The 22,997-nt window shown below is 44.8% G+C and overlaps 2 protein-coding genes across 2 annotated transcripts in view; one reads left to right on the forward strand and one right to left on the reverse strand.

The window, feature by feature from the left end:
• NT5DC2 (5'-nucleotidase domain containing 2) overlaps positions 1-19,241 on the reverse strand; it is a 33,678-nt gene extending 14,437 nt beyond the window's left edge. Inside the window, exons 1-6 of the mRNA XM_075096352.1 lie at positions 18,824-19,241; positions 11,255-11,439; positions 10,403-10,477; positions 8,441-8,496; positions 6,618-6,711; positions 2,760-2,888 (exon numbers count right to left, since the gene is read on the reverse strand). Of these exons, the coding sequence (XP_074952453.1) occupies positions 2,760-2,888; positions 6,618-6,711; positions 8,441-8,496; positions 10,403-10,477; positions 11,255-11,439; positions 18,824-19,106 (822 nt within the window). The 5' untranslated portion in view covers positions 19,107-19,241. The remainder of the gene's footprint in view (positions 1-2,759; positions 2,889-6,617; positions 6,712-8,440; positions 8,497-10,402; positions 10,478-11,254; positions 11,440-18,823) is intronic.
• Positions 19,242-19,298: 57 nt separating this feature from the next.
• On the forward strand, positions 19,299-21,761 carry UQCC5 (ubiquinol-cytochrome c reductase complex assembly factor 5). Its single transcript, XM_075096358.1, has 3 exons — positions 19,299-19,559; positions 19,812-19,998; positions 21,450-21,761. The coding sequence occupies exons 2-3, from the start codon at positions 19,848-19,850 to the stop codon at positions 21,509-21,511; spliced, it is 213 nt and encodes a 70-aa protein (XP_074952459.1). The 5' UTR covers positions 19,299-19,559; positions 19,812-19,847; the 3' UTR covers positions 21,512-21,761.
• The last annotated feature ends 1,236 nt before the right edge of the window (positions 21,762-22,997 follow it).

A 22,997-nucleotide genomic window follows, 5' to 3' on the forward strand; every position in this document is an offset into this window, starting at 1 on the left:
GTTCTTCTAAAATCAAGGATCCTTGTCTTAGAGCTGACCTTCAGCACACTCAGCAGGATCCTGAACTCCACAATATTGTGGTCACTGCAGCCAAGGCTATCACTAACCGAGATATTACAAAGCAGGTTTTCTTGGTTTGTGAAGAGCAAGTCCAGCAGCGCCTCCTTCCTGGCTGGCACATCTAACATTTGTATCAGGAAACAGTGCTCTGTGCATTCCAGGAACTTGGTGGATGACATGCGAGCTACCATATTGTTCTTCCAGCAGATGTCTGGGTAGTTGAAGTCACCCATCAGGACCAGGTTCTGTTGGCCAGAAGCTTGCTTTAGTGCCCCAAATATCGCTTCGTCGGCATCGTCACCATGGTTAGGAAGTCGATAGCAGATGCCCACTGTGAGGTCCTGCTTGGAGATGCCCCCTTTGACTTTAACCCAGAGGCATTCGATAGAGCAGTCGCAATCACCATAGTTGACTTCGATACATTCAAGGTGTTCCTTAATGTGGAGTGCAACATCTTCACCTCTTCTACCTTGTCTGTCTTTACGAAAGAGCTTGTAACCATCCATTGCGATCCCCCCGTTGTTTGAGGTGTCCCACGATGTTTTAGTTACTCCTATGATGTCATACCCGTCTGAGTGGGCACGGAGCTCCAGTTCCTCCTGTTTGTTTCCTAGACTGCGTGCATTCGTATACACACACTTGAGGTGTTTACTCTTTTGTTTCACATCTTGGGAGACAGCTAAGGAACCTTTGTCACCTGGTAAGAGCACAAGACAGCCCCCACCATTTCAGTATAGATGTCAGGCATTGGCACAGATTTTCTGTTTGAGCTCTTTTCTCTGCCTACCTCAGTCACTCAGGAATAACCACATCCCTCAGCAAAGTATGCGAAGACAAATGCCAGGATTAGCACTTCAGAGTTTTGAGCTTTAGAATTTTAGGATCCTTAAGGATTCTTAAGGTTGGAAAAGAACTCTAAGATCATCAAGTCCAGTGTCCACTCAACGCCACCATGCCTCCTAAACCATGTCCTGAAGTGCCATGTCTACATGTTTTTTGAACACCTCCAGGGACAGTGACTCCACCACCTATCTGGGCAGCCTGTTCCAATGCCTGACACTCTTCCAGTAAAGACATTTTGCCTAATATCCAATCTAAACCTCCCCTGATGCAGCTTGAGGCCATTTCCTCTCATCCTATCGCTAGTAACTTGGGAGAAGAGACCGACACCCACCTCACTACAGCCTCCTTTCAGATAGTTGTAGACAGCAATATGGTCTCCCCTCAGCCTCCTCTTCTCCAGGCTAAACAACCCCAGTTCCCTCAGCCGCTCCTCATAAGACTTGTTCTCCAGACCCTTCACCAGCTTTATTGCCCTTCTCTGGACACGTTCCAGCAACTCTATGTCCTTCTTGTAGTGAGAGGCCCAAAACTGAACACAGTACTCAAGGTGCAGCCTCACCAGTGCCGAGTACAGGGGCACGATCACCTCCCTGCTCCTGCTGGCCACACTATTCCTGATACAAGCCAGGATGCTGTTGGCCTTCTTGGGCCTTCTTTGGGCCTTGAGCACACTGTTTAGCCTGTACTGAGTACATATTAGGCTATGGCAACCACGCACCTGCTCTCAAGATTTCAGTTAGGAACAAGTCCATTTTGACCTCAAAAGAAGGCTCAGAAGACAGTCGTGACAAAAGGCCTCAGGATTCAGCTTTATTCCCTCTTCCTGTTTTCCCTCCCCCAAGAGCGAAAACAACTGTAACAACCAACACCCTAAGGTTAAGGTCTTGAGGGCAACTAGCTGGCACGCTCTTATCAAACGCTAACAGAAGGTCAGAATGTAAGCTGTAATCCCAGGCTGCAGCAAAGCTGACAGGGCGGATCCTTATCACAAAAGAAGCAGCACAGATGTGGAGCTCCATTTCCCTCACAAGAAGACTGAACAGTGTACATATGGGCTGCTACCAATGGATGAGCATAAGATTCCCATAAGGTACAAATCAAAAACCACTCTCCATGGAAAAGGCATGTGATAAGGCTTGGCTACCAAGGAAGACGTATCCTCTGTCAACAGAAGCCACCCAGGGCAGCAATCTCAAGCACTTACATCTTGCCTACAGCATTAACTAAGAATTCAAACAGTAGCCCCTAAAAATGCTATTAATCCCATGCAGTCCTTTCAAATGCCAGGATTGAAGCTGGAGGGCACAGTTAGCACCTTGGACTAACTGGCTCTTGAAAGCTACAATCACCCACTGGAAAACACCCCAAAAGGATCAGACTACTCTGTAGCTACAAAGGGAAGGGGTAGATTCTCAGAGCAGGCAAGGGCAGGTGTTTCACAACAGTCATTGTATAAAGCAAACTGTTTGGGCAGACCAAGTGCCTTTGAAAAATGAGATATTAACAGGAAAACATAGAGCTTAAAAGTCTGCAGAACCAGAAAACATTTACACAAGCTTTGTGACATATTTCCATGGAAGGACCTTCAACCTAATCAGCCTAGGCGCTCCTGCAGGAGATACTGTACAGCAACACCAACTCTGTAGTACAGACAGAAACCTAACATATTCTGAAAACACAGCTTTGAATATTCCCTGGTAATACTTTAATCTAAAGGGGCAGCAACACTGTCATATTAGGCTACTCACTAACAGCCCCTTAGGATTGGGTACTGCAGAGCTCACCAGTGCTAACAAGCCAAAGAGCTCGCAATTCTGATGTGGTATGAGCTATGAGGCAGTTGACATTTTACTTACAGATATATCCTTGTAAAGATGCACCTGGTCAAACTCAATGCCATGCGTTATGAAGTAATCAATGACTGAAGAGAGCAGTGTCATTTCAGGAAGAGAAAAAATGTCCATAAACTGCTTGAGTGATGGACCCTGGAAAGCAAAAAATGAAGGAGACACATTAATCAAAAAATACATTAAAAAAAAAAAGAGTAAAGCCAGCAAATAAACTCATATCACCCAGTACCATCTGGAAGACATTCCAGGCTAACAAAAGGAAAAACACTACTGTGGAAAGTCCCAACCACTCAGCAAGTACCATCTCTTCTCCACCAAAACGCTAACCTAATGCATTAACACTTGACAAGAGAGAGGCTTCTCCTTCACAGAAATCATTAAACACCATGGAGTGAACATGGAGTCAGACCTAGACTCTAACTTTTATTTCAAACCCATGCCTTCTGCTTCCCACCTGGCCTCTTGGCATTATCATGAGTGCCAAGAAACAACCCTCTGCTACAGAAGCAGCTATGGCCCTTGCTGGAGGTGTTCCATTATTCATCTAAACCAGGCTGTGATATTGGGCACATGGGCACCAAAGCTGCTCTAACCACATTCCAGTGAGGTTTAACACAGCAATGCAAGAATCACGCCAATAAGCAGTTTGTCAATGCCTGCCTGTCCTTGAGTCACTACAGAAAACCCAGAGTGGGCACAAAGAAGAAAAAGAAGTTAAGCCAACCCAGCAGTCAAGTGGAAATGGACAATTAAATCCTGCCCAAGGAATAACTCACCTTGCATTAGGCTAGGCTGCACCTCTTCTATACATTTGCTATTTTTGTTGCCTATCCATCACAAACCTATCAGTAGGTCAACAGCCAGCTTTGGCTCCAGAGAGGCTTTCCAATAAAATAAAGCTTGTTTATTCACTATGTACCACCTGTGCAGAGGACTACGGTGAGTCTCACTGACAAGCTGAAGCTGGAATAAATTTTTTTCATCTTTCAATGCTGAAGTGCCAGGTCAGCCAAGGGAACCATTCCTAAGATCTTGTACTTGAAAAGCAATTTGGGAAGTATGCAGACCTCTCAATGAACCCAGTCACCAGAGATGCCCTGGCAATCCAGTTCCATCATGCCCATGCATGTGAGCTTTGAGCAATCCATGACTGACAGCCACAAAGTTACAACTCTCTAGGATCATACTGGTCCACATCAGAAGGCATTTATTATAGCTATGTGATAGACAAACATGAAAGCGGCACCTTAAAGATCACAGAAGGTACACATGATGGAAGCTGACAGAGGGCACACGCTGCCTAATGACAAACATGTGCCACTGTCATGCCAGGATATAACAACAGTAACATCTCCCATTTAGTCTGGTCTTGTAAGGGTAGAACAAGAGACTAGCACTCTGTCTGCAGCACTATATAAAGGCAATATTAGAACATATATTGGGGTGAAGAAAGAAGATGCAAAAGGACAAAGGAATAACAAACAGTATTTTGCCTGAGGTCCATTACTAAAAAATGCTGCGATCAAAAGCTACGTTGGTGTGATGAGGGTTATACAATTTCTATCCATCCATCCAGCACAGGACAACTTGACCTACAGCAGAAGAGAATGCAAGGAACACCCCCTGGTTTGGGCCACATATCACACATGGTGGTGCCGCTTAGTGATACTCACTGAATCCTTTCAACAGATTATTGTCTATTTTGATGTGTGGTTGCTAAAGGAACTTTTGTCCCACTAGCAAAACCAAAATTTCATTAAAACACCCCACACACCCTTTTTTCCTGTTCAGAGATTCTGGGAAAGAAGCAAGAGGGACACAGAGAGGCAGTTCCTACTGAAATCACTAGGTATGGTATTTAGCAGAGCACAGCAGAGAAATTACCTGTTCCACCAAGACCTTAAGTGTAGAGGAGACAGTTAAATGTTCAATGTTAACAGCAAAGACTTACCTTGTAGGTAGTCAACTCTGATTTTGTTTTTGTGCCTTATGCCATCATCCTACAAGGCCAGTCCAGCCTCCCACCATCCCTTTAGTTGCCTCAACTTCCTTATAACAGACATACTGACACAAGTCAGGATGAAAACTGGACTACAGTTTTAGAAAGAATGCTACATATGCTTTTTCCACGACACTCATTAAGTTCCCCACCTTCATTACAGGCCAGCACTAGTCCTGCCAGCAAAAGCCACACTAGTTGCATTGTCTAACCCTGGGCAAGATCTGTGCCTATGTACTGCAGGGGTTGGGATGCTGGTAGCCACCCACAGACTCTTGCCAATAGAAGATCAAGAAAAGCCTTAAGGGACAATATTAACACACTTCAGCTACATCAGTCCACTTATGTTATGCCTTGCTGCCTGGAATCACTGACCTGGTAGACCTTCCTATTACCCATACAGGCAGCATAATCAGCATGGCAGACTACTGAGGACAAGATCAAAGACCCCGGATAAAGCCTCACTCCACACCAACTGCACTGCACTGGCTCACACCAGCAGTCGTCTTAACCCAGATGCTTTCCCACTAATATGTTAGTGGCACAGGCTGAGCAGACATTGCTGGATGCAAACATCATTAGTTGCATATACTTTTGTTCTCTTTGGGATCCACATATTAGCTTACAGAGTTCATTATATATATTAGGAGAGGAGAGTCACCTCTTCGCAAAGCATAAGCTACTATCCCTACTTCTGTGGCCAAATGTTTTATCAAATTTTTTAATGCTAACTACAGGAAAGACGAAAACACCTCATACATACAAAGCAGCACAGAAGGGCACCTTGGCATGAGCACCTGGTCCTCCAAAATGCCATATCTTGAAGGAGATTTCATGTTTACAATTATTTAAAAAGAAAGGTGAAGTCATCTCAAGTTTGCCAGGAGTGAGGAGATTTGCACAGCAGGAGGCTATTCGAGTACAGTTTAAAGACAGATATAAAATTCTAAACAGAAGCATGCTGTTTCAAAGCTGGAAATAACATTGAGCTATAAACTATCCAGAAAGCAATAGCTCAGATTAATTGCTCCCAAGAGAGAGAGAAATCAAAAAGTGACCTTGCTGGAGACTTTACACAGCAGACTCAAAGGGGTATTACCAAAGGAAGCCTGCCCTTCTCTTTCCAGCTTCCCTAAGGCAACTGAACTAACAAAGGGCAAGAAACAAAGCAGTTCTGGGGGGAAAGCGATGTGAACGGCCCCTCTCACCCACTGCACCACACTAGACAGTTGAGGAAGAAAAATTTCTCCTAACTTCTTCTAGTTCAGGCAACCAAAGAATTTCTACAGCTCCTACGGACAGAATTTCAGTCCTTTACTGTGACAGTAAGCTTTTCTGCCTAAGAAAAACAACCCCAGCACTGATGGATGGCAACCCCATGAATAATATCCACTGAATAGGTCTGAAGAGGTGTGGAAGGGGATCCCTTTCATTAAGGAAAAAAAAACCCTACCCAAAACCAAAGAGAGAAAGGCATTGCAAGCACCCTGCTGCTACGCACCCATACCTCCTCCCACTCACCTCACTGCAAACACCATCACCGCAGGCTGCCCTGGTATCCTGGGAGCTGGATTTGGCCAAGGAACAAGCAGGAAACGTCTCCCTATCAGTCTCCAGAGCCATTCAGCCCTAGGCCAATAGCTCTGGTGTTTAGGAATGCTTTGCGGATGGCTTTCACATGCTAAACTGCTAAATAACCTCTGGGGCAAATTCCCACTAGAACAAAAACACACACTGCAACTCACTAGGGACTGAGCCTCTCAGAGTACAAGGGAGGCTAGAGTCATTCACATGCTCATACAATTCACTGTTTTCCTAGCTGTTAAGAGACCTGCTGCATCATAGCTGTAAAGGGCTTACAATACCTTGCCATAGAAGTCACTCATCTGGTACAGGGGGATGTGCTGCGTACCACCGTAAAGTTCGATTACCTCTTCATCAGGCACTGGTTTGAGTCCTCTAGACACAAAAAAAACAGAAATAGCTTGTCAATAATCACCAGTCTGCACAGAGTTACAAACTGCAGATGAAGAGAAGATGGGACAAACGGGCTCCTTTCTAAAACTCACAAATTTCTCCTGCACAAAAGAGATAACCAGAGAAGCTGACAGCTCCACAGTTTCTTAAGATTCACATAAAATCTTTCCCCAGACATTCTTCAGCTACTTCGTTTGCTCCTTCAAGTTAATTGAGGGGCTTTATACACATTCCAGCAGAGAGCTCAGACAGAGGCTTCTCTCTATATGCTGTCAATCTGCTGATGGGACTGCCCCACTAAACTGGCCCCATGACCTGACTTTGGCAGCACTGCATAACTATAGGTTTGGAGAAGTTGCTTCCATGAGGTATATCACTGTTAAATGCAAAGGTGTAGGAAAAGAGCTTTCTGAAAATGAGGTTTCCCTCCTATTCAATTTTCCTAAGCAAAACCAGTTCTTCGCTAAGACAATTCAGAGATCGCTGTTTTTCCCCAAAACACTGTAATCACAGGTATGGCTATGAACTGTACAGTTTGTGAACATCAGGTTATCTGCTGCAGGTTTGTCTCTTGCACGATTTTTGATGGCTGTTTACTCAAGCACTCAGGTCTTCTTTCCTATTCGATCATGGTTCAGCCTCTGAGAAGTTAAAAGTTGCCTCAGTAGTGCTCAAAAGCAAAGGATGGCTTAGGAAAAAGACACTTCAAGAAGAGTAGTTACAAATGGATAATAGGGGGAAGAGTTTAAATGTGTTTTAGCTAAAAATCTCTTTATGAAGCTGAAATGAATTATGGGGCAGTACCAAGCCCTCCTTTTCCACCCTCCCAAAAGCTAGCACTCAAAAAAGCCAATTCTCTCTGATTATGAAACTCCCTTCTTAATATTCTTAGAGTGTTTACTGTAACTGAAGCTTAACAGCAAAAGGGCAGAGTTCAAGAAAAAAACCATTGGCTTCCATGCTCAAGAAATACAACACAGATTTACAGGAGCTTTGGTATCAGTATCTATGAATTGCCACTTCTTACATACCAACCCCACACCACTTTGGGGCAAGGTTTTCTCCCATTCTCCAGCCTCACAACTTTTTTTGAGAAAAAGTTTGCTCTGCACTGTTTCAGCCACTTATTCCAAAGCACACACAGCTCTTCCCAGAGGACAACAGAGAGAATGAGAAACAGGACAACCTAGGCCTTAAACTGAGCCCAGTTTCTGATGCGTCGTTACTTTATTGACATGTCTGCACTGATTTTATTTAAATATCCAGACTACTCTCTCTCCTCCTAGCTTTGTGACAAGACACAGCAGACCACTGCTGGGATACACCCCTGCCTGGAGAAGACAGGCCTGTGTGTGGACCATCTACTGACAGGTCCTTTCCTAGTTGCACTGTTTGCTCACAGATGTTAACCCAGATATGCTGTAGCTGCAACTCAGACATCATGCTGAGTACGTGACCAGATGTGTCATTATCCATTACAAAAAGCTCCAGGTCTTCCCACCCACGCTTGGCTTGAAACGCTTGAGAAAAATAGCTCCCTGCAATTATATGCCAGGTAAGCATTTGAAACAAGTGCAAACAGGATAAGCCAGACAATATTGTGTTCTGCTCAAAAAAAAACCAACCCATATGCCATAAACACACACTCAGATTTAGTAATCCAGCTTTGCATATATGGGCATTTAGAAAATTATGTTCAGAACTGACCAACCTATATGCCGTCCCCAGCTGGACATAATGGAAAGCATCGATCTTCATCAGAAGACTCTGTAATAAGGGATAGATATTTACTGTTAGGATTGGGTAGGTTTACGCTAAAACCTTATTTAAGTTTCAAGTTCCACACAAATGACATTTAGAAAATAAAATTAAATATAAACATCGTGCATCTATGTACTTTAAGCTGCACTTACTCCCCAGCCACTTTTACATACACTTATTCATACTGTGACCTTTTATTGGCCTCTCTGCCAAAAAGCCACCTTTCTATGAGCCAAAATCCCCCTATCTGTTATACTCCAACGTTCGTGGACAGGGATGCAGTTGAAAAATTGAGAGAACAATGTTTCTGTGACTCAAACAGTCTCTTCTTACCTCCCTTCCAAAAGTGCACACATTCCAAATGAGCCTTGTGTGCACAAGAGATCTATTTCTCCTCACATTTATCTTAAGCAGAACTAAATGGGCGAGTTTTGGCTCAGAGCACAGCTGCACCCAGCCATTTTCTTTACACAAGAGCTCTTCCCTCCACCATTTCTCCTCTCCAACAGACATTTAAGCAAAGATGTTCAGGAGCACACCAGGCTGGCAAACATTAGAGCTTTCTTTGCATTTTTTGTATCAGACTCCCCTATTCATAGGTCATCTCTTCTCCTCCATTCATCATTCTGAGGCTGTAACACAAGTTGTCAGGGCATGGAAACAGACTGACACTAAATCTGCATCACTCTGCAACTTGAATAAGGACACAGCATCAAACTATATGTGCTGTTTCTATCACAGTGCAAGGTAATTGATTCCACAGAGCATTCACAACCTTCAGGCACCTTTGTTATCAGGATACTATATCAGTGCAGCTTGTTACACCATGGGCAGACCTCCCACTAGTTTGTGAGGAGTGCAGGAAAATATGCTGAAAGATTTACTTAGATAGGTACTACCCAGTGTTTCATGTTTTGCAAACGCCAATTCTGACAAAAGAGAGTTCTCACCTCCTACTCACTCAAAGGGCGCTTTGCTTGGCTAGGCTAGTTGCCCCTCAGTTCCTCTGACATATCAGCCAGATATTTAAACAGAGAAGTAAGAAGTAGATCTGTGAGAATCTAAAGTCAGAGGCATGAGTGGCCTGCTGCCATGCTTTCACCTCAGTTAGGACAAAAGACACAGGAAAACTCTATAGGTTTTTTTTCTTCATGCTCTTTTTTCTCCACTGCTGGAGAACAGCACACACACACTGTACTGGCTGCTTCCCTGAATTTGCTCAAAGCTCAACCTAAGAAAAGCTACTATAGTGAAGCAACTTTCTCTGCTGGGTCCCCACCTGACTGCCTAGCTGTGCAGCCAGCATTACACCACTGGGCATCAGGCTTTCAGGAATCCATCCAAAGTACTGAAAAGGGTTAAAGCTAATGCTTGCACTTTGCTTGCCTGTCCTTGTAAGAAGCATGCATCTCAAGTACTTTGGATCTTTTTCTAAGCAGTCCTTTTATTCGGGATGGGGGTGGGGAAGGCTTCCTAAAGCATTCTCCTGACAACTCATTTCTATTATTAGAATAAGACATAATGCCTCTGCTTCTGGCAAGTACTTGTAAATGCAAGATTGAGTTTGTTGATTAAATTTCCTGAAAGACAGAAATGATCACACAAACAAGCTGAGTTTTCTATTAATTAGCTTGTGGAATTAACTGACTTTTAAATTGGCAAGGCTGTTTACCAGAGGTCCTTGCTAGAATGTCCAATTCTGCTAGAGGCTATGCAAAGACAAAACACATCTTTCCCTTGGAAGGTTTATAAGCAAGAACCCGTGCACCAAAGAAGCACTGCCACCCAGACTATGTATTTCACTGATAGTTTGGTGATCGATATTATTGTGAGCAATGACAGAAAGTATTTTCACTAAAAACATAACACAATTGAAGACAAAGCCCAGGAGACTGAAATTTGTACAGCTTACCTTTTGTACATCATAGTGAAGTCCACGTATGGCAAACCCTGGAATGTAGTCATACTTCCCAAGCCCTTCTGGATACTGGGAAGACAGACAGTGACATTGTTAGAGGCATAAGCATTGGGTTATCAACAAAATAATTTCACCAGCTGAGCTGGCTTAGTTGTACTGGTTGTCTCACCCAGGCATAAACTGGCCAAGGAACTTCATTTTGCCCCATCAACAAAGAAAGTGGATGAATGGAAAAAGACATAAAGGATGGGCATCCCCAAAACTAGTTTCGCTCAAGTAAGTGAAAACGTAATTCAGGCAGTGAGGACACTTGTAGTAAGCTCCATTCGATGCATATATTTGGCAAAACAATGGCACTGCAGAACCCCTCAAAAAAAAAAGGCATGATGAGAAGAAAATGCACAGGCTAGTCATCTACTGCAAACAGGGTGTCCATTATTGGACATGCTATACAGTGTCATCCACATTGACTTGCACATAGCAAGTCCTGTACAGGTTCCATGTCGGCCCATGGTCCATGGTTATGCATCATGTATACCTCGAACAAGCAACCCTGTAGGCATTATTTCCATAGTTAGGTAAAACAGATCAGACCTTTCTAGACTAAGGTTCCTGCTCCATATTTATAAAACCTCAGAATGTAGGGCATGCTAAATTGTCTCAAAGGAAATTAATTCCATATACAATCAAAACTTTCTGCAATCAAAGATTGTGAAACATGAAATTCATCTCAATAAAACAAGTAAATTGACACATAAGCTCAATGCCGCATTTTGTAAGCACATCTGGAGTGTCACAAAGACAGTGGTAAGCTTAATTGAGTGGAAATTCTTAGCACATCATTACCTTGAATTGTTCTATTAGGATGTCTCTGGCAGTGTTGAAAATCATAGAGTGTAGTAAATTAGAATACTGTGCTAATGTGTAATCGTAGTCAAAGCCATATATCTCAACATCTCCCAGGCTGATCTCATTGTTAGCATAGATAGCGGCCGGGTTGAGGAGATTGCAGACTCCTGGTGGAAGAAGATCTAAGAGAAGGGAAAGGGGAGAGGTTAGAGAAACTGTGAGGATCACTGAAATCTCAACTTCTTGTTCTGGACCTGACATCAGCTGCAAGTACCTCACAGCAGCAGAAGCACAGTGCTGCTGCCCTTAAGCCATTCAAATAATCCGCCCCAGGAAAAAGCACACTGTGAAATCTCTCGGTGTGTCTGGTGATGGTGCTCACCACTTTCACAGTAAGACTGACCTTTTGTGTCAGGAAGCTGCAAAACAGCATCCCCCGGTCTCTGGCCCACGTGAAACAAAGCAGACCCAAGATTTTTAAGTGTCAAATTTCTAGCTCACAGCAGCTGCATTTTCAGCAGGCTCACCAACATGCAAGGTTGCTGCAATGTATCACGAGAAAAACATGCACCCTTCACTTAAAACTTCAGCAAGACAAACAGGCTAACTCTGCTCTTTGAGAAATCTAGATTACTTAAAATTAGAAATTTTGAGGTTTGCCTTTTGGCATTTTTTGTTTCTCACAGAAGCAGCCAGACTTCACAGAGCAATCCTACAGGTACTGGTAGGGCTTTTTAAAAAATTATTGTTATTGTTATTATTAGGCAGGATAAAACAAGATTTTGTACAAACACCAACAAAATGTAAGAAAAACCATATTAAGCTACACTCTTGGAACATGTAATGTGGATAGCAACAAGTTATTGGCTTTCCTCTGATAAACAGCTGCGGAAACAGCTCAGTCCTTGCGTGTGGTTTGTCTCTTCAAAAGAGGGTTACTGTGCAAGATGCTTGTGAATAACACTTTGCTCCCCAGACCACTGGGAAAATGGAGGCCAAGTGACCTAGCAGTTGAACTACCTGTATATCCTTTTTCAGAGCTAGTCTAGAGAGCGGAGAGCTTTAGCTGCACTACAATGGGAGAGACAGGAACAGACCCTCCCCAGGCTTCCCACTCCATGAGAGCTCTCCATTGCAAGACGAGGAAGAGCAATAAAAATAGTTCCCTGTAGTAGGTTGCCTAGTCACATCCACACTTGGGGACAGAGAGGGGAAGGATACATTTCCTCTCCCCACAAAGATGGATCATTTTCTCTTCGAATGATAGGAAAAGTGCAGACATTTTTGAGATCCTACACAGCATCCACAGTTAGGATTTTTTTCCCTTCCTACCTTAACTTTTGGCTTTTAGCAAGAACGCCTGTGCCAGTTCTTTACTGCTTCCTTGCTACAAAACCAAGTTTCATCTGAATCTAGAACAAAAAAAAATATTATTAGAAAGAGATACCAGCCATTCCCAATAAAGACTTTGTCTGGAATGATTACAGAGTTTAGGTAATTGTCCAAAGCACATATGCAAGCACTAATCCAAAGAGGTGACCGAAGAAACAGAGGATTCAGATATAATATTTATTTTTCATGGAAGAGATGCATTACAAAACATACCCATCCCTCTCTCCTAACTCACTTTCCTTTGGCCTTCAAATGCATTTCACCAGATGAACTAGAGGGGAATTACCAGAAAAGAAAGCAGTATTTTAAGGTAGGAGGGCTGACTTATTGGCTACACAGCAAGATCAAGAGACCTCTTTCAGCGACCCTGCTGGTGTCAAAGTTCCTAGAAAAGACTGAAGAGGATGAATGCAATCAGAGTACTTTCCACTGGGATTTGAAAAGATGGGAAATGTAAATAGGATTCAGATGATCACAACTTTCATTCTCTCATCATAAATGCTCTCTGCACCACAAACAGAGCTCCACTTCCTGTCCTCACCTCCAGATAAGTTGTGGGAAGATCTTTTTCTAAGCACACATAAGGATTTGCAGGGTGTTATTTTTCTCCCTGACAAGGAAAATGAATGACACAACATAATCACATCACAGTGCAAAAGATTTGTGGCAACACATTCTGATAGTCTGAGAGCAGCGCAAAAATCCATTGCATGAACCCCATCTCTCCTTTCACAGAAGACATAAGACCCATTTAGATTCAACAACATATGCCAGCCACAACTTTTGCAAAAATACTACCAGGAAAAGCTACAGGAGCGGTGTGATTTTGTAACAAGTAAAGGGTAGTCTGAGATTCGCCAAGCGCATGAAGTGAGCCTTATCTGTGATGAGAAGCATAAGTATTAACTGTGCCACACAGAATGATTTATGAAGTATATTTAGACCCACTGAAGTCATAGTCCTCCCTGCCAGCCTCAAACACACAGAGCTGTCCTCGACAGCCTCTTGCCCAGCTCATTTTACCCCACTTAGATGTTTTGTCACTAACTTACACAGCATGTTTTCTCTTACTCATAAGGACCAAAGAAAGACCAATACACTAGCTAAAATACTTTATCACCATTGCCTCACACATAACATGTTCCCTACGCATGCCATCTGGAGCACCACACATCTACTTGCTGCGTTTCCTACCACACACCATCATCACCAAACCAAACTTGGAACATCTTGCTGACAGCTTGCTTTTTCCACGCTGTCATCCTCCATCTTAAATTTACAGTAATTTCAAAGTCACTGACCTCCTAGAGAGAAGGACAAAGCTCTGGGTTTCAGTCCAGAGACTCACGTGGCACGTTTGGCTCAGTGTAAATGTCCATTTGCAGCACCTTCCTCAATACAGCAGTCAGTGTCAGTCCCTGTTTATGCTCATGCAGTCTCTCTTCAGGTGATGGCTACATCAAGGAAGAGGCAGAAGCTGGGTGCACATGCAAGATGGGCTTCAAATCAAGAGCCAAAACGTGCCTGGCTTACTGAGCCAGGTTTTACGAAGTTTGGGGTTTTGTTTGCTTTGGTTTGCTTTTTGTGTTGCCTTTTTATTTTTTCTGAAAGATAACCATCCAGGTGGTTGCAAATTATGAGTGATTAATTTAGTCCTGGGCTGCAGACTTGGGTCCTACTGCTCTGCTGCCATTCAGCACTTAATCTGCCAGAGATCTTTGTCTCAGTTTGCATGTCAATCGTCAAGTCAAAACAAACAGATGACATCCTCCAGAAGCCCGTGCAGATGCCAGATGCCATTTTTCAAGATGATAGCTTTTGCTTTTCCTCTACCAAGACACTGAAACAGATTTCTGGACAGATATGATAAATTACAGCAAGAAAAAAAAAAACAAACCAGTTTTAGTTGTTTTAAAAGAGTGATAAACCCAATTACTTTTTCCATCTGGGTCCTAACTGGAAAGGGAGATTATATCACAGTTAGTCACTGTCTATTCAGCACTTCACCCAGGAAGTATGATCTAAGGGAGAACGGGCATGCGTACATTTGAGGACAGTGGCGAAAAAACAGCTCTTGCAATAGACACAAACTCCTAGAATATGCATACTTGCACAATTTTCTCCGGTTTGCAGCTCTTGACAGTTTTAAGGGAAGTGTCTGCATATCCCTGGTACATGATGAAACTCAGCAACAAAGGCAGACCACAAGAAAGCATGTTGGATGTAATGCATTTTTTATGCCTGGGTGTAAATGCAAGGTAACCACACACCACCTCCTTCATTTTCCTGCTATGAGTCCCTGAACAGCTGCTTAAATCGGAGTATCTTCATGACAGTACAAGTGCCTCTTCCCAGGCAATAGCCCACATTGTTAGAAAGCAATAGCACTCAGTCCCCAACAGGACCCCAGAGGTGGAAACAAAAACAGGTAATTAACTGTAAGCAACGGTTAGAGACGCCAAGACTCCTTCTGATGTGAAAAACTCTCCAGTCAAGGATGTCCCCGGGGGTACGTCCAGCACCATGCAGGAAATGCTCCTTTTTTCTCAACCTCAGACCCAGCACAGTTAGTGAAGAATACTTTAAAAAGGCAGCTCACACCCTTTGTACTCCCAGAGGTCCGACAAAGAAGACATCTGTGCTAACTTCTTTGTAAGAGTAGCGAGGAAAACAGTGATACTGTAAAGCAGATGGCCACCATCCTCCACATTTTTCATGGATCAAAAAATTCCCCTTGCTCACACTGACGTGCTTTCTAAAGACATACTGCAAGTTTTTCCTCCCTTCCAAGTACCTCTTTATCCTTTTGAAGTGTTGTATTGCACCATTTCACTGCAAAGCAGTCTAACCAGCCAAAGTAGATGCCTCTGAAAAGACGGTAGGGAGAGGGAAATACTACTTAAAGAGCATTAAATGAAGAGGAACCCTGTTGAGAGAGTGCTGAAAATTACGCTGGACCATTGAATTTATGCCATTATGCCTAAATATTTTGGGAATTCTCACCAGTGAAATCTGCACAAACCAAACACAATATTAAAAAATAGCATTTCATTCCAAAACAATATTTTTAATATACACAAAGGCACCAGATGAATGCTGGTATATAACAGCTTTTTACAAGAAAAAGCCTTTATATTTAGGAAAGCAGAATTTGGAAGTTAATGTAACTGATTGCACTTCCAGTTCTGGCTGCTAATTGTCATTTTCACTCCCAGCTCAATCTGTAGATGCCACAACTTTTGAAACGTGCACACTCCCCTAAGCGATTCACAGGGCATTTATTATCATAGCACTAGACACGTTTCCTAGTTTGGCAAAGAGTGAGGCTCTTAAATCTTTGTGCCTGCTTGAGATGAGCGACACAAGCAGAATCAAAACGTGCTGGGTTGCAAAAAAGATCTGTGCACTGCACTGAAATCATCAATGCAATGACCACACAGGGGCGTTGCCTTCTCTCCCGTCTCCAGACGTCATGGGCACATGTTGCTGACTGTGTCTTGCATTATTTAGATGCAAAGGTATCTCAAACTAAAAAGAGCAAGGACTACCTCTGAGCTACATCCTCAGTGCTATCAATGCCTAACCAAGTTCTTGTTATCTGCAAACACGCCTCTGTTCTCAGTAGTTCTCACACTTGACCACTCTCAAGCTTGTCATGCAGAGGCAAGAACTTAACAGTAAAGGTTCCTTAGGAAAGCTGATTTATTGTAGCTACGTTTGCAAGTTTGAAAGATCTAGGAAAAAGCATACACACTTATTTACAGGCAAATCTTCACTTGCTTGCCAGTTCCATTGAGTTTCAGGATTGGCTGTGCAGGACTTCCAACACTGCTTAGAGAGTATATCAGCCTTCCTTGATGCTTCAGATGCAATAAAACCAAAATACAGCAAGTCTTGCTCAACACCACCCCTCTGACAAATGCAATTACAGTTTTCCTTTTGTCAGAGGAAGAAAAAAAAACAAAGCCCGCATTAAGTAGAAGTAGTAACCTCAAATTCTTACAGGTAATGAAATGTTGTTTGTATCACCACAATGAAACCGGGCAGAAGGCAGATGTGTTTCTCCAAAGTTGAAAACTTCTGGTGCCTGGGCTCTGGCCACCAAACCAGTACCACCACTGAGAGCTGCTGCACAGAAGCTCTCGTCCTATGCATCTCGTCCTGTCCAACTTGGTCAGCATTTATCGCTAGAACCCCCTCCATACAAAAACACAACATTGCTCCTAAGCAAGAACTGGTTTGAAAACACATAATTAATTCTCCTGGCAGATACCTCTCTCCAAAACCAACAGCAATAACTGACAACATAGGGCAAAGGACTCCTCAAAGGTGGAGTTCCAGAGAAGGAGGGAGAAGGTAGCACTACAGGCATCTTCTCAAACTCAATGCAATGAGTATTGAGACGTGATAAGGTTTTCAAATCCATAACCCAACCACAGACACCCACTTTTACATCAGAGTTAGAAATCAAGAACAAAGGAACAGACTGATGCCACATTTTGCATGACTCAGTCATCAAAGCAACAACTAAAACCAACTTGGACCGACTTTTTTTTATGGCTCTCCTTGACAAGACTTGAATAACAGCACAGCCTTGAGATTTTAGTTTGGGGAACTATTCTTTAAACAAGTGCCTTCTTATTTAACATCTCTAATAGTTATCTGAAGATTCGTAGAGTCTGCTCTGTAACACTCATCTTGTCTGCTCTACCTAACTTAATTTTGTGTTTAGTCCTGCCAATTATTTGTCTATCTCCAGTAACAACTGTACCTCTTCCAGCGCAACAAAGTGTAACTGTGAATACAAACTTCGCAATCTGTCACATAGTAAAAAGAGCTTTTTCCCAAGAGACCATGACACAGTCTATTAACATATCTTCATTTATGCTTTCAATACCACTGGGCGGGGGGGAAGCCATTGAGAATATTATGGTCCAAACACCTTTACAAGTCTTGCAAGTTGGAATTCCTTTCAAGCAGTGGGGCTAAAACCACAACTCAGTCTTGGAGCAGGGATTTAACACGAAGATACTGTCCTCTGTCAAAGACCCTGTAGTGCCTCCAGTGGCTCAGGCAAAGGAGCTCACATCCTGCAAAAGCTGGAATGCAGCAGGCTGAGCACCCAACGGATCAAACAGAATTTGCCAATCTCAGAACAGCAAAAGGGTTCTTCCAGATGCCTGTGGCTGGCTGCCACCCTTCTCCAACCCATTAGATAAATTAAAAGCTAACAGAGAGCTATTTAACAGCAGACACAAAGTCACACTTCCTACCTCTCTACAGTGCTTACCGTCAGTATCCCAAGAATCAAGAAACCAGCAGGAAAAAGTTCCCTGCCTTTATGCCATGAAAGCTGTTCTTTCACATTTTTAGGAGAGCTTAATACAGTGGAGATCTGCTGCTGCCAAAAAGACCACAGTGCTATTTTATGCACAGACAGATTTGGTGAGTAGCATGAATTTTCTCCTTGCTTAGCAAGATGTCAATGTACCTGACGGAGCCAGGTAACTTCTTGCTCAGAGAGGCAAACACATGCACACACACGCACGTGAGTAAAAGGTGTTTTGCGCCTGTAACACAAACTGAGCTTGGGATCAGGAGACATCCTAGTAGCTGTAGTAGCATCATCAGTCTTCTCCACATTCACCCTTGTGCCAATGGCGAGTTACAAGTTGGACCCTGGACTCCTCACCACATCAGTCAACATGTCTCTTTGTCCTAGTCTAACCGCCTTTCCGTATGCCAACCAGTGGCAAATTAGAGAAAAATGCAACAAGCCCTTCATTTAGACCATTTGCCATGATGACATCCATGTTAGGGGTGCTGGTTGTGAAGGACCCCGTGTACTCAGCCTGTTCTGAAACGTTGAGACCAGCCGAGGGATGTTCACAGAGGGAACCCCAGGATGGGGAGAGGAAGACCGGGGCCACATTTCAATAGAAATAAAACCGTCTCAGAGAGCCCGGGGCGATGGAGGCGTGCAGATGGCATTGCCAGGGAGAAGGCTTCTAACGCCGGCAGCTGCACAGCGATGGGCACATCTCCAGTTCTGCGGCGCGGGGAAAGGCACCGAGATGCAAAGCGGGGAGGGGGGGGGGAAAGGGGGATAAAAAAGAAAAAAAGGAAAAAGCCCGGCAGGACGTGGCAGTCCCAGCACCCGGAGGCGGCCCTTACCGTAGACCAGCTTTTTCATCTCGTGGTACCTTGCCCACAAGTAGGTCTTGGTGTCGGCTCCCTCGGCCGGGAGGGGCTGGCTGCCCGCAGCGGGGCCGGGCTCGGCGCCGCGCCGGGCTCTGCTGGCGGCCGCCGGGTGGTGGTCCCTGGGCTGCCCATGGCCGCCGTCCCCGGGGCACTGGCTGGCTTTGGGGCGGCAGCTCTGGCAGGAGACGGCCACGGCGAGGAGCCGCGGGGCCGCGCCGCTGACCCTCCTCAGTGCCGCCATGCCCAGCGCCGCCATCGCTCCGCCGGACGCCGCAGCCTCGGGAAAGCCCGCGCACTGCCGGGGATGGCTTCGCTCCGCTCCCGGCCCGCGGCGGCACCCGCCGCGCCGCCAATCCCCGCCTCCCGCTCCGACGGGGGGTGGGCCGGGCCACGCCACGCCCCGACACGCCCCAGCAAGAGGGGGCCGGCGCTGAGCGGCCGCCGGCGGAGAAGGACCGAGGGTGGCGGCGGGGGCCGGGGGTGGGCTCCGCTCGCCGCGCTCCAGCCCCTCAGGCGGGGGACGGCAGTGGCAGGGGGCGGCGGACCCGGTCACCTCACGGCGGCCCCGCCCCCTCACGGCCTCGGTCCCTCACGGCAGCCCCGCCCCGGCCAATCAGGCGAGGCGAGACGCCCCGCGTTGGGGTCACGTGGGCGCCGACCACGTCCTTCCGTTCGGCGGCTGCCGGGGGTCTGGAGCCGGCGGCTGGAGGTGAAGGGAGTGCGGCTCAGGGGCGCGCGGCGGGTGCCGCGCGCTGATTGGCTGCGCGCCGCGGGGCGGGGCGGAGGGGCCGCCTTGGCCTTCCGCCCGTCGTGGTGGTGGGGGGTGACTTGGTTCTTGTCCTCCCAGCGTAACTGGGAAGACGGGGCACTGCGGCCCCGCTCCTGGGGCTCTCCCAGAGCGGGGTCGGCTGTTGCCCGCCCAGTCCCGCCTCTCACACGCCTACCCTTCTCTCCTCCCCAGAGAAGCAGGGCTGACGGCGCCCGTCCCGTCCCGCCCATGCTGGTGAGCAAGAGGGTGAAGCGCCTCTTGGGGCTGGTGCCCGGGAAGCAGCGCTTCGGCGTTTACAGGTTCCTACCCTTCTTCTTCCTCCTTGGGGGAGCGATGGAGTGGTTCATGATCAACGTCCGCATTGGCAAGGAGACCTTCTGTAAGTGAGGGCCCAGCAGAAGCGGCCGGGTCCCTGCGGCACCGCCCCTGCCCCCCGGCACCCCACTCCCTCCCTCTGGTTCCGTGTGCCGCCGCCCTGCCAGCGGGGGACGCCACGGGGGGGCCCCCTCACAACAACAGGGTGGCTGGGGCTGATGGCGGGGTCCTCACCCGGGGGGCTTTAGCGATAACCGGCAAGTCCAGCACTTCTCTTCAGTGGGGGATGTGACACTGCAGATTCTGCCTCCCTAGCAGAAGGCACTGGACAGAAACAAACTGGGCTTAGAATACTAAATTACACGTTTTTACATTGAAAAAGACTCACCAGGGTTGTCAGAAACTAAGTGTAGGTGAGGGTTCATCTGAAAGGTGACTTCAATTGAAAAAGAGGTATGAAAACAGCACTTAGTTTCTAGAACTTAAAGCGTTTAATGTGTCATTTGTCTCTTTAAGAAACTTTGCTAGAAATTTCTGTGTACTTCCGAAGAAGGATGAGCTGTGCCGTATGTTATGTGAGAATATGCTCATCTTCATAGGAAATCTAGTTGAGTCTCCTGCAGGATAAAATGGTTTGATACAATTTCCATAGCTGACAAGCTCACTGCAAACAGAATTGCTTCTTGCTCACTTCTGAAGGCTTGGCTTTGTTGTGGTTTTTCAGTTTAATATTTTTGAGGCATATCTGCATAGTAGAAAAGTCAGGTTAGAAACTAAAGCACACCATCCATTTCAGCTTATTGTCCTGCAAAAAAAATTGCTATGCCGAAATGATAGTAATAATAGTTGTAATACAATATATATACTATATTGTAGCATATATACATATATTATATGCTCTGTGAGTATTAGTAATAACTGTGCAGTTTAGCCTTATTACTGCTTCATAATTCATGCAAAGTGGCAATGTACAAGACTGAAACTTTTTTTTTTAAGTGAGAGATGCCATTTGGTGATGGATATTTAGGGGTGATCAGGGTGAGGGGAGGCAGGAAGAATGGCTAGGAAGACTATGAAGATGAATATATTCCTGTGTTTTGTTTATTAAAAATAAAAAGCTACATTATTGAAGCCATGCTGGCAGTCCTCAGGCGTTGACTTTGCACCTGAAATTTCGTTTCCCTTTGGCTTCAGCTAGTTTGGGCATTTGTATTTTTAATTACCCTCATGGGAAAGTAGACAAGAAGTGACTGTATCACACCGGAAACTTAGTTTCCCTATGAAAACATTTCATCAGGACTGATGGAAGAACTTTAGCCTGGAGAGGAGGAAGAACATGAGCTATTTTTAAGTGGTTATAAGGATCTGTGTTGGCTTGAATTTTCAGTTGGCTATCAGTCAGTGTCTGCAAGAGAAAGATTGACAAGTTTAAAACGAGGTGACTGGCTTCATACATTCAATACTGTCTTGCACTTGGAAAACGCTAATATAAGAAAAACCCTTTTTTTCTGGCAGATGACGTTTACCGCAGGAAACAATCTGAAAGACAGTATGAGGCAAGAATGGAAAAAAATTAATTTTAACTGAAACATTTCAAGGGGAAGGTCCTGAATGTTTCAACTGTATTAATGTCAAAGAAGCATTACTGCCACCTTGATGGCAGGAGAAGATTTTGTCTCTGCAAGATAAACTGTAATCCACAAGTTTGTGTAATACACTCTCAGATGGTTTTGTCACTTTTGTTCTTCTTCCATCTACTTCATATCTTTAATATTTTGTATTTAAGCCAAATACAATAGCAAAAGGTTCAGTGTGTACTGATAAAAACTGCTCTGGTGTCTGTTTTCTTTTCAATGTGGCATAATTTTAACTAGATAAAAAGAGGACAGACTTTCTGCTCAGTGTTTACTCAGCCCACACTGTTTGGAAAGTCATCCGTGCATTCAGGCTCCGCTGCCTGTGAGTGCTGTTGGACCCACTGTTGATACTCTAACAACAAATGAGCCAAGGGCTTTGGGGAAAAAAGTCTTGATGCATTTACCTGGTAACAGGCACAAGTTCAGAGGAATGTGCAACAGCAGTCCTGGCAAACCTGAATGCTGTTTGTAGGACTCCTGTCTCCCCAAAGTAAAGCAGAGATAACTGCTATCTATCTCCTGGACAGCTTTTACTTCCCAACACCCTGACACTAGTTCTCAGATGTTTGAGAGCACATAAGTGAATATACATTAGGGTCACTGGTGCAGTATAACCAGTGAGGACCATATATTAATGCAATTGTTTTATTTCTGATGGTATGTCTATATGCTGAGGGCTCCACAAAGAAGCCAGTTCTTAAGATCAGCCTAAAAACAAACCTGAGGGAGTTAATCTATGTATTCTGTGCTAACTCCTAACAGCCTTTTTCCACAGAAGTAGATTTTCATCAGCTTAAGAGACAGTGGCTGTTTTGAAGATGTTACAGTGCAGGTACTCAACTTGCAAGTGGAGGGTAACTGCTGTGCTTTATGTTGTGTCTTCCAAGAACTTGATCTGGAGGGCTAGTGCTATTTGTGTTTTCAGGAGATAAAAAGCTGTCAGAGAATTAAAGATGTGACCGTGCCACTGCATATTTTGACAGGACAGCAAATCAATTACTTGGGATAAACCTCTATTTCGGAAGTAGTAAGAACCTAGACTTTTACTTTGGTTCCAAGGTAAAGCCCAAGATGAAAAACTCACGTGCAGGCTCCTTTTCACAGTCACAGATCATCGCACTTAAGTAAATCCTGACTGTAGCAATACATTGAAGAATAAAGCATTAATTAAAAAGCCAGATTTTGAAAATTGCTGAGCTTTAGCTCCATCTGCCTTTACTTCCGGAGCCTTTTGGAACTCTCATGTGCTTGGTTTCCGTGGAACAAATAAGCTTTTCAGTATCTTTGGTTTTTTTTTTAAGAAAGAACCCTGTGCCCTAGTTACTTCTCAGTACTTGGGAGCCTTGCATGAAAACTTCCTGTGGCTTCCCTTTAGTGCTCCCATAATTAGTAGCAGTGTTTCACAGACATCAGTGAGTCAAAGTCC

The sequence above is a fragment of the Phalacrocorax aristotelis genome, chromosome 6, assembly GCF_949628215.1.
Source record: "Phalacrocorax aristotelis chromosome 6, bGulAri2.1, whole genome shotgun sequence".
Classification (NCBI taxonomy): Eukaryota; Metazoa; Chordata; class Aves; order Suliformes; family Phalacrocoracidae; genus Phalacrocorax; species Phalacrocorax aristotelis.

Excerpts from the sequence above, each read along its gene's own strand:
- UQCC5 (XM_075096358.1), top strand. The coding sequence starts at position 19,848 with ATGCTGGTGAGCAAGAGGGTGAAGCGCCTCTTGGGGCTGGTGCCCGGG. Across the intron at positions 19,999-21,449 it reads CATTGGCAAGGAGACCTTCT|ATGACGTTTACCGCAGGAAA; the intron begins GTAAGTGAGGGC and ends TTTTTCTGGCAG.